The sequence below is a fragment of the Leptopilina heterotoma genome, unplaced genomic scaffold (assembly GCF_015476425.1).
Source record: "Leptopilina heterotoma isolate Lh14 unplaced genomic scaffold, ASM1547642v1 Lhet_212, whole genome shotgun sequence".
Classification (NCBI taxonomy): Eukaryota; Metazoa; Arthropoda; class Insecta; order Hymenoptera; family Figitidae; genus Leptopilina; species Leptopilina heterotoma.
The window spans coordinates 152,238-164,562 of NW_025110930.1; the positions used below are offsets into that span (position 1 = coordinate 152,238).

At 29.7% G+C, this 12,325-nt stretch overlaps 2 protein-coding genes across 3 annotated transcripts in view; one reads left to right on the top strand and one right to left on the bottom strand.

The window, feature by feature from the left end:
- Positions 1-12,325, top strand: part of LOC122501574 — a 134,023-nt gene that overhangs the window by 47,797 nt on the left and 73,901 nt on the right. The gene's annotated exons all lie outside the window — the stretch shown is intronic.
- The window catches only part of LOC122501573 (protein Wnt-10a), a 38,883-nt gene continuing 31,695 nt past the window's right edge, over positions 5,138-12,325 (bottom strand). Inside the window, exons 2-4 of the mRNA XM_043611136.1 lie at positions 9,888-10,141; positions 8,619-8,902; positions 5,138-7,632 (exon numbers count right to left, since the gene is read on the bottom strand). Of these exons, the coding sequence (XP_043467071.1) occupies positions 7,099-7,632; positions 8,619-8,902; positions 9,888-10,141 (1,072 nt within the window). The 3' untranslated portion in view covers positions 5,138-7,098. The remainder of the gene's footprint in view (positions 7,633-8,618; positions 8,903-9,887; positions 10,142-12,325) is intronic.

A 12,325-nucleotide genomic window follows, 5' to 3' on the forward strand; every position in this document is an offset into this window, starting at 1 on the left:
TTGTAAAAAAATGGTTTTTTAATAGAAAAACTGTCCTTTTTAGAAAAGGGCCCATATTGTCGATTTTTCGTTTTTTCAAAATTAAGAGGGAGTTGAATGGTTTTAAAAATTTAAAATCTATTGGTTTTTTATCTTCAAGGTGCCCTGAACTGGAAACAGTTATTATCTGAATAACTTCCAAGAAGAACCAGAGATACAACAATTAGTTGGTATCGCAATCTTTAATTCCGTTTTTCTCGAAATGGGGTTTTTGGCGTTCTAAACTTTGAAATTCTGTAACTCACCGAATTTTTAACCAAAAAAGTTTAATAACTTAAAGAAGATAATCAAAAAATAAAATTTTATTTTGCACAAAAATAATTAATCGAAATCTTTATATTCGTAATTTTTACAGGTGAAGAACATGTAAAACGCTTAAAAATTATAGATTCAAAATCAATTTTAATGGCAATACTATTTTCACACCGTGAGCGTTTTAACCTGCGTACCACAGTGTGTCTCAACGTGCAGACCTCGCTGTTATTTTTTTAAAGCTTTGAAATTATTTGTAGATGTTAACGTATGTCTAAATTTTCGTCGGAACATTAAAGTAGAATCAAAATTGATATGTAAATGTTATTCGCACTTTTTTCTGACACAAAAAAAAAACACTAATTACACTAAACAGAAATCCTGAAAAATACTTTTTTTTAACTAAAAAATTGGTTCGCTCTAGTTCTACCAAAAAAGCAGCAGTTATCGCGCTTTTATTGAATAAAAAGTTTGGTATTAATGATACGACAAAATGCCAATAAACTTTTTGGGATTATCAGTTACACAGGTTATAATATCTTAGTGTCTCAACGTGCGTACCTCTCCCCTATATATATCACTGAAAAAACCTTGTCTGAATATGAGTAGCGTAGGCTACTCATTTCAAGTTACAACAAAAATGAGACTGGGTTTTTATGTATATGAAAACTTACAATGAGGCGGACATATAATGAATTTATAGTAAGTTTATTTTGAATTTACTCACGAACTTGCCGAATATCCCTAGTATGTTTAAAATAAAGTCACAGAAAAAACCAGGCCTCGTATAGATGGCACTACGTTTTATACCGCTTAACATTGGCTTAGTATGAGACGCATCGAAAATTAGCCCAATTCGGTGCCTTCAGCTAGATAATGTTCTATGTATGGGTTATTAAAATATTCTTCTTTACTATAATTACCGTTTTCTCAAATCAAAAGACTCTGAACCTGTTATTAATAAAATAATATTGAATTAACTTTACATTTTATTTCTGATTTATTTTCCATTAATGGTAATAATTATTTGTGATAGTCCTAATATTATCTAATCCTTAATGCAAACACTTGAATAACTTACGTTCAATACACACATATGGATAATTTACTCACTAGGATATTTTAAAAGTTACCATCTTGCTTTTAAATTAATTAAATTCAGTCTATTTTTTCAATAAATAGGAAAATTCTTCAGAAACATGTAAATTATAGTTTTAGTAATGTAAAATGAATTCGTTAAAAAATATGTAAGAATAAACAATGACTTGCTAAAAAAGGTCGTTTTATGTGAGATTAGTTCAACCATATAAAAAATTAATTAGATTTTTATTTTTTTGTAATTTGGAATTACATTTATTCTTTAATTCTTTAGGTGTAGTTTATTTTCACGACTATAAGTTGCAGTAATGATACTCAACATTGAGATTATACATACAAAAAAATAAATAGTTGACACATATGGATATAACAGCCATATTATATTGGAAAAATGGATTATCCATAGTCATGGATACTTCAGCCATATGCAAAAGCTGCAATTTTTTGTATGCACGGAGAAACAGGAATTGTTAAGGGGTTACACCACCCTGAACGCCTGAAAATTTTAAAAATAAATTTTGACAAAACTACTAAAAATAAAACTTTTTACTAATTACAGTATAAAAAAAACATATATTTAACTGTAAAAAAAATTTTGAAAAATGAAAAAATATTCAAAAATGGCGAAGATATGGCGTTCTTTCGAAACTACATTTTTCGGAACGGTGTACATGATTTCTCAAAAACTACTCAACCGATTCTCTTTTAATTTTGTACACAACTGCTCAATAGGGTGTCCCAAAAAAATAAAAACTTTTTTTTTATTGGGTCTCATCCCCTAAAAATCTTTCAATTTGTGTAAAAATAAGAACACAATATTTGGAAATAAAAAATTTTAATATTAACCTGTGGTTCAGACCCTTTGAACCATAAAAACGCTAAAAATTTAGTGTTTTTTCATTTGTAATATAAATATAAATGTCAAAATATAATGAATAGGGTGTCATTGTAAAGATAATTAAATTACCTTTCGATCCATATGTCACAGTATATCATTCAATGAAAATTAAGAGTGTTACAGTCGATTAAAGATCAAATTTCATGGAAATTTTGATGATTTTTAGACACTTAAGTAACTTGTAATTTTTTCACATTAAACAGTAAAAAATATTTAGATTTTAATTTTTTTATTGAGAGTCTGTAACATTACAAAAATCCATAATTTGATCGTCGATTAAATTCGTCTCAAAATCCGTTACCCGATTTTGAGACTAATTGGATCGACTTTTATAAAGTTCTCCGCCATTTTGAAATTTGAAAAACTGACATTGGACTCTAAATCAGCGAGGTCCACAAGGGCTAAAAATTTTCGTAATGTTACAGACTCTCAATAAAAAAAACCTACATATTTTTTACTGTTTAATGTGAAAAAAAGTACAAGTTACTTAAGTGTCTAAGAAATAAAAATTATCAAAATTTTCATGAAATTTGATCTTTAATCGACTGTAACACTCTTAATTTTCATTAAATCTTATACTATGACATATGGATCGAAAGGTAATTTAATTATCTTTACAATGACATGCTATTCATTATTATTTTGACATTTATATTTATGTTAAAAATGAAAAAACACAAAATTTTTAGCGTTTTTATGGTTCAAAGGCTCTGAACCACGGGTTAATATTAAAAAATTTTATTTCCAAATATTGTGTTCTTATTTTTACACAATTTGAAAGGATTTTAGGGGATGAGACCCAATAAAAAAAAACTTTTTATTTTTTTGGGACACCCTACTGCTCAATAACATTCTCTATGGCATGACGTAGCCGTTTTTAAAAAAAACCTTTTTTGAGCAAATGGGAGCACTTAAAAAAAAGTCTAAAATTTTGGGGACAAAAATTTTTCTTTAAAAATGTATAACTTTTTTTAAAAAAATCATATCAAAAAAATCCTACGTCATGCCATAGAGAATGTTATTGAGCAGTTGTGAACAAAATTTGAAGAGAATCGGTTGAGTAGTTTTTGAGAAATCATGTACACCGTTCCGAAAAATGTAGTTTCGAAAAAACGCCATATCTTCGCCATTTTTGAATATTTTTTCATTTTTCAAATTTTTTTATACAGTTAAATATATGTATTTTTATACTGTAATTAGTAAAAAGTTGTATTTTTAGTAGTTTTGGCAAAATTTATTTTTGAAATTTTCAGGCGTTCAGGGTGGTGTAACCCCTTAAATCTACTAGCGGATTGTTAATATAGAACTAGCAAATCTGATTTGTTGTTGCAACAATTTTTTTTGTTCTCTAAACAAATTAATTGTTATCACAACTATTTCGATTTGATTTGCTAGTTCTTTATTAATAATCCGCCAGTATATTTAACAATTCCTTTTTCTCTGTGTGGTTGGAGCAACAAGAGAAATATGGTTGGGTGAGTTATTCTATACAGATTGTTTTATTTATTAACACATACCGCACTCATCGAATAGCCGCATATGTACGAAATAAATTATTATTAACCAATGGGGGAGGACACGAACTCTGGATTTAACGCATACTGAACACTAACACTCTTCTACTACACTATACACGCAACAATAATATTGGAGCATCTTATGTACTCATTATATTCTACACGGAGAGACCGAGGTTACTAATTTTTTGTATAAAATCACACTAGAATTTACTATTTTCACATTGCAACCACCGGAAATAAGGGGAATTTTTGTATTTTTTACTATTTTCTTCACTAAGTCACTAATCCGACAAATGTTCACCAAATTAGCAAAGTTTCTTACTATTTCGCCCAATAGTTCCAAACAACTGTAGTAAACTCAGAAGTATTGTGTACATAAAATTACTATAGTCGTTTGTAAATGCAGAAAGAAAGAGTGAAACAAAAAATACGGATTTTTATCGCCGGTTTTCCGTCAATTCTTGACTAATGGAGATAAACTGGAAGGATTTATTTTTACATACACATACACACACACACTTACACACTTATATATTTGTTGGATAAATATTTGAAGACACACACGTGTTTATTTCACTTATATGTATAGACGCGGTTAATTAATACACTAATACACAACTGCACGCACGACAACGAATTTCACTGAAAGTATACATCTTTGTTTCCTTATATATTGAATGATGAAAATTTACAGCACTTACGAGAAAGCAGTTTACTTTTAACAACTTATTATAAGACATAGTTCTTGGGACAGGAATAAATGCAAAATTTATTAATTTATAATGGTCAATTTCTGAGATAACGAACGACCTACGTTTCACTTTATATTTAATTATTGTAGATAATATCCAAATTTATTTTACATACGCGAAACATAGTCACTGTCAATGATCGGATGGCATCGGCTCATTTACGGAGATTGACGAAGTTAGCAACCAATAGAAATGCAGGCGCCATATGACTGCACTCGCTAGCCACACTTGCTCACCAAAAATTACTACAGTGGATAGTAGGTTTTAGTGGAAAATGTTTTCATTTGTCAGATTTTGTCTAATTAAATTAGGGAAAACTATAATCAACTTTTGCTACATTTACAACTCTTACACAAAATATTAAAACTTGCTATTTCAATGTAGCAAATGTATCTATTTCTTTTGTAAATTTATCTAATTCTGTAGTACATTATGCTAAAAGTCCCCTTATTTCCGGTCATTGCAACCATTTTTAGTAATTTTTACAAATGTGGGTCTCTCCGTGTACACATTACATAAAAATAAATTTTGAAAATGAATGATAAATAATTAACAATATTAACGTTCATTTTAAAAGGGGTGTCGTGAAAATAACTTGAGCGCACTATTTATCAAAAATTTTAAATTTTCAACTAAATATGAATCTCCGAAGCATAGAAACATAGAATAAACAGCCCCACATATGTGATAATCCATGTATCTGAATTGGTAAGCTCAACTATAAATATGGTTGGCACATCCATATCTCATATGCGACAATATAATATGGCTCACACATCCATAGTATTTGGAAACTTTTTCCATGCGAAAAGTTGTCCTTTCCATTTCATTGCATAACGCAACAATATTATGCTCAATAATATTTCTTTCTTTCCGTGTAGTTGTCACTGCAAATATAGTTTGAAAATTTGTATTTCAGGAATAGGATGGATAAAAATGAGAAGGAACAAGTTACAAATTTGAAAAAATTTTCAATAAAAAGGAATTACACGGCAAGAAATTGTTCTGGAGAAAGTACGGATTATAATTCAGTAACACAGAAAATCGCGACCATTTCAACAGAAATTCAAACTTGTCTTTTTGGATAAGTAATAAACCCTTTTGGAAATAATACAAAATATTTCGTCACATTCTACTAAAATGAACATGATGAATATTCCAAGAAGGAATCATAAATAGAAATTTTCTTACATTTTTCATTCGCCAAATGCGCGTAAATGCTGTATTAAAGCAAACAAATAAATAAAATAAATATATTCGGAGAGTTGCTCTCCTTTTTAGGCGAGTTGGCGAACCATGTTCAAGCAACTTCAGACCTACTTCTGGGTCAGATACTTTTTGGAAAAACTGCTCTCCCAAATGTGATGCAGCTTCAAACTAAAATCAAAGTAACGCTATCCTACCACCTGTAACGCAGTACTCCTCGCCAGAGTTTTAATACTCCATCGTAATTCGTAATGATTTCGTAATGATTTTTCTGACTTTTTAGAAAATACTAAATTTCCTTTGAGAAAGTACAGAAAGAAATTACTCAATTATTTTTAGGTTTTCCTAAAAAGTTTCGTAGTATTAACTTAACATTGTGTACTTCTCACTAAAAATTCTGGAATACCTACGACACTGGCCCTCGTATCGTAGGTTACTGAAATAGTGGAGTACTTTTTTCGAAACAATTTTTTTTCATGTAAAAAATAAATTCTTTGGTCAACATTTTTCCTAAAAACAATGGTTATATTTTTTTAGTTACTGCGTCTAAATTTTTGAGTTGTCGCTTTTAATTCATTTACTTTTAAATTCCTTCAGGTATGCATTATAAAATTCTTATTAATATTCCAAAATATATGTTTCAAAGTTTATGAATATTTCGGAATCAAGTTGTTTCCTTTTGTGGAATGAAAAGTTTCTCAACATAACATTTTATATTATAGCAATATTACCGTAAATGTTACATGTAATGCAGCAACATTACGTGTAATATTACAATGTAATAGATATTTTAAGTGTTTTGTGATATCACTGTCATACTGCATCGTACATGAGGAGAAAAGTGGTATAGTCACACAAGTGCGACTAAAGTTGACTAAGATAGTTATTAAAATAATGAATAAAATAGCTAAAACTTGATTTCTCCGTGTAATATTATTAATCTCCTATGTAACATAGCCTTGATATTCAGGTAATATTATGTACAACTTAGAAGCAGAGTACAAAAAGTTTTATGAAATTTAAATATTGTTTTTTCGAGCAGAAACGTGTGACTCGTGCCACAATTTTAGCTTTGTCAATACTAGGATATACTATATATCTGATTTTTACTTCCTGTTATTTCCATGACACTTGAAATAACCTTGGCAAAATTATTTCAAATGTAATATATAAGAGAATATATTTGTGCAATTTCAAGTTTTTAGTTGAATAGAGAAATACGTGTAATCGAAAAAGTTTTTTCGAAAAGAATATAACACTTAATTTGAGTTCTTTATACTTTGATTACAACCGCGCAATTTATCTACTTATATGTTCTTTATGTGACTGACATTCACTTACAAACTGTAATCCATTCTTCAATTGTACAATTTTGACATTGAACAAAACAACACCAGTAGAATTTGCAGCGACACTTTTCAACTCTACGTTGTCGCACAACATTGTAACCCCTACCACAACACAAAGATGCACATCCATCCCCAGATGAGCTTGTCCTGTTACATCTACGTCCTGTTGTACCAGCAATGTCAGCAGCTTGATCCTTTTCACAAAAATTGGGAGATCTTTGGTAGTAAAATAATTGCTTAGACAGATCACGAATCTTCAGTTTTCGTTCTCCCATTTTATTTGGACGCTTCCGATGTTTTTGTTTAATTGGTCTCCTGCGTCGCGATCCTCTACTTTTTGTTAAAGGGGTTATACTACCCAAATTACTTTGTGCAACAAGTATAGCTTTCCTAAAACGATCCTTGAGTGTTTTTCCTACAACTCGGAATTCTGATGCTACCTTCCAACAAGTTTTTAATTCACAAGAACCTGACATGCCGTGACACTTGCATCGAACTTGCATTGTACTTGCAACGGCCTGAAATCAAAATTGTCATCAAATTCTTCTAATAATATTAACTGTTATTTCATGTTATAATAAGGCTTAGGATAATAGCTTGAAACTTTATATTGTCCTCAGGACAAAGACTATTCTGTGCCTACTGGCCAATAGGTTTATTTTTCTGTTTTCAAAAGATAAATTTGGCTAAAATTTATATTTGAAACATTGATTTTTTTTAGATATTACAGGCCAATGAAAACGACTGAACAAATTTTATATATGGTTTTACTTTCGGCAGCTCACTTGATCTACGCTCAGACGCACGCTCTAATGCTAGTCGGGTAACCTTTGGCCACTCATTGCTACTTGAATGGTATCAGCGAATTCGCTCCAGCATCGATCGAGTTATTCGATGCGAAGCCCAAATTCATATTAAAATCAGTTCAGTCAAGTAACTTGCTTTGTCAACGGAGGTTAAAATTATAATTAGCAAAATTTAAATTACGGTATAATGGATCTTATGTTTATTTTTATCTTATTAATTTTTTTAATATGTTCAATATGTTACATGTTTTATTTCTAATTCAAGTAATTTGATTTAGAATTTATTAGGTGAACATGGCCAATTTTAAAAATATTTTCTGCCTTAAGGGCATTAGGAAAAAGTCCTTCAAAAAAGTGGTTTTCTGCTTGTCTTTACACTCTTAAATGCGAAGACATATCGAGCTCGGAGTTATTGGAACAATTAGAAGTGAGCAAACAGATGAAAAATTTTCCCCATATTTATAAGCAATTTTGTATATAAATATTGAAAAACATTTGTATAAAAGTTGCATTTTTGGCGGAAATGAGAGACAATGAACGCAAACAGACATTATATCTATAAATGGCACACGGAAAAGAAGATAATGAGAAGTAATTTCCGATGCCACTTTTTTTCCGAGATGTTCTTCATGATTTTAGCAGTTTATTTAGTATATTAAAATTTCAGCAATTACATAAATGTTATAAAGTGTACTTACTAATCTACCAGCTCGATTATTATGTAAATTGACAGTTGATTGTATATCTCCAGCTTTTTCTAAAGAATCTAGGAACTGTTTTGAAAAGTCCATTCCATATTCAACATTGTGAGAACATCCACCCCATTTCCACTGAATATTTCTATCTTTGGTAACTGCTTTTCCTTTGTAACTTGAAGGATCGCAACCACAGGATAATAAACGCCCCATACTGCATGCACGAGCTACACTGTGAGCTATTCCAGCCGCTGAAATAGCATAAGCAAATGCTGTTTCTTTATATCCTGAAACAAAAATAAGTATTTCCAAATTATGTGATTGTGGAAAGTTATTCTAATCTTAATTAAACTTGGCGCACTTCATCTTGAAACTACTCCATTGCAGCAAGAGTTTAGTGTAATTCAAAATTTCTTTCAGCTGCCTAGTCCTAGGTTAGCCTAACTTTGGCCTTTCTTTTTGTATAATAATCAAATGTAAGCGTAGCATAGTGGTTAGCATATGAGACTTTAGTGCGTCAGGTTAAGGGCCTATCCCAGTAAGAGTTAGATGTTTTCGAAAATATTTGTAGAGATTGCGTTTAATAATAATAATTGTAAAAATAATTTAATTTTTTAATTATTTTATTTAAAGTTGGGTGAACTTTGGGATCAGTTGCACTGAAAAAACCTAGGTTCAAATTGAGTAGCCTACGCTACTCAATTTGAAACAACAAAAATGAACCTCGTAGGTGGCGCCACGTTTTATGGCGTTTAAAATGGGCTCATTTTGATTGGCAACAAAAATAAACCCAGGTTTCTTGTATGTACATTATTTTGCTTTGAATATTTGGCCTTGCCTTGGTTCGACCAAGAACGTGATGCCGAACCCACATAAACTGCGGGAAACAATAAACACAAAACTCGACTAAATTGTTATCAATTAGCTTAGTTCTATAAATTAAAAGCTAAGAACTTGACAAACATTTCATTTATTTATTAAACACATTATTTAAATGCGTTCTTTTTTTGACTCAGATAATTAACATTAATAGTTATACTTTACACGCAAAAAATATTTTATCTGAAACATCTACTAATTTTATTATATTAGCGAAATTTATAGTTGCTTTAGTTAAGACTTTCGCTATTTTAGAGAAAAAATTATCGCTGTTCTAAGTAAAATATGTTTTCCGTGTAATGTTTACAAGTATACTATTGCATAGAAAATATTACATTATAATAGACTTTTGCTCAAGTTTAAATTATTGTTTTAATTTAAATGGAAGCTTACCTCTTTGAAGTAAAACACTGCTTTGTTGTGTTCTGCTGCTAGGTGTAAGAGAAGAACAATTCCACCTATGCCACATAAACTGATGCTGACATTCAGATATAGCCAACTGAAGACCCTTCACAGCAGCACCTGTTACGTCCGGCTTTTTATGACATAGTTCTCGTTGTTCCTTAGTTAAACCTGGTATTCCATTACATACCACAGAATTTTCACTCATCCATTCATCCATAGAATTGCTTATGAGGCATGTTACTCTATAATGGAAAAATTAATGTGTGTTAGTGCACTAATAATTGTTAATATAAACCAAATAAAAATTCCGAGTGTGAGGATTTGTAAAATTTTATTAAAAAATGCTAAAAGCGTTCAATCTCATGACGAAAAAATTTATCATCCCCCACCCGAATCCAAATTTTCAGCAATATTAACATTTCCATAATATTAGAAACGTTGCTCTCTTGAATTGAATCAGTCAAATTTCACTAATTCGCACAAAGAGAGAAAGGAATAGTTATAGGGTAACCATTTTTCCCGAGATAATTTTTAGTTGATAAAATACATACTGTTGCTAATTTATTGGTTGGGGTTACGATCTTTATATTAGTAAACTTAGCAATTTCATTAGTTGATTCCATTACTTCTTTTACTGGTCTACCTATTTAATTAGTTAGGTTACTAACTAAATAGTAACAGTAACTAATACAAATTATAGCAGTGACCTTATTACTGCCCGTGTAGAAATTTGTCGTGGGTTCCTATAGTGTTAGCCTATAGCTAGACAGTTTTTGTCGTAGAATTTTATTCTTAAATAACTGTCCTGGTCCCGTAAAGTTAATGTACAGTTCCAGATATCAACTCTGAAAATTTAGATGATCAACTAAGACAACAATAACATGTGAAATATAATAATCTAACTGGAATGAAAAATTGTGATGTGTAAGAAATAATTTTGTAATTTATTTGTAATAGTAAAGATTTTTTTGAATATACATAATATGTATATACATATTATTAACGTATATAAATATTCAACATTTATAGGAACATTTATTTATATTTTAATATCGTGGATTTGTCCAGGAACGTTCTATTTTATTATAGACAGCCGGCCTATATATCCACGATAAATTTCTACACGGGTAACCAAATAGTAGTAAAAACTAATCATTTCTCTCAGTGAAAATGCCTGAAAATCAGTGAGAGTTGAATGATTTAAGTCGCCAGAAGTGACTCACTGATTAAATTTAAGACATTGCTGAAACTTACGATTCTGTGTGGATGTGCATAATTGAGTAAAAACGTAACTACTCTTACTGATAGAAAGTTCCTAGAAAAAGGATTAATTCAAACGCAGAAATTAAATACAATTGAATATAATCCAAATAAATTAATATTATTGAAGTAAAACATAACATTGATATAGTTAATGTGAAATTTTAATTAATTTTCATTATACATTCAGTTCATTTTACTTTCTGCATTTGAATCACAGCTCTTAAGATATATATATTTATTTGGAATTCCTTAGAACTTTTTGTGGTACTTAAATGCAGAAGAATATGGTTTTTCTTAATTTTTCAATTTTAGTTAGTTTTTTAGAAAGGCTTTTCTTTAGCTAGAAAATGAAAAATCAGTTTGGGGAGAGTAAAAAAGTTCATTCTGGAAAAGCAATGGATGGGAAACGCTGTCAAAAATATGGTATTTGGCCCATAACTCGGTCAATATTAAAAATATCAAAAAACCTTAAACATAAAAATGTAAAAAAAAAATGTTGTAGTTCTTATTGAAACACACTTTTTTCTAAACTGAGAGAAAAATATAAAAAATATAATATATACATATATAAATTTGGGCATGTTACAAACACCATATATATATATATATAATTTCTTTTTCTCTTTAAACAGACATTAATAAGCTCTAAAAGCATCAGTCAGTTCAGATACTGCTAAAAGCTGGTACAGTATCGAAAAGTTTAAATGCCTATGTTTTATGATTTCGGTCTCCTAAAGTGTTTATACGTAAAACAGACTCCTTGCACAATCTTACAAGTCGTAACTAAAAAAAGATTAAGGAGATGAAGTTCAAAAAATTATATTTATTAAAATAGAAATTACAAGGTTCAATTTTTTGCCATAGTAAAACTTGTTATTATTGTTTAGGATAATTATTATTAAATTTGTTTGTTTAATTGTAATTTTCAACTTCATACTCAACAAAGTATAATATATGGGTGATTCTTCTGAAAGTGCTACTTTTGAAGTTCGATTTTTTAACTTATTTTTTTTTTAAATAATATGGTTTTTTCTATTGAACTTACTTTATTTCGTACTCAGGAGTAAGAATTCAAGTTGCGCAAAATTAATTGTTCAAAATATTAAAGTTTTTCTTCTTTTAAAAGATTGTCTTTGCGTTGCATCAATTGATTGGTTATATTT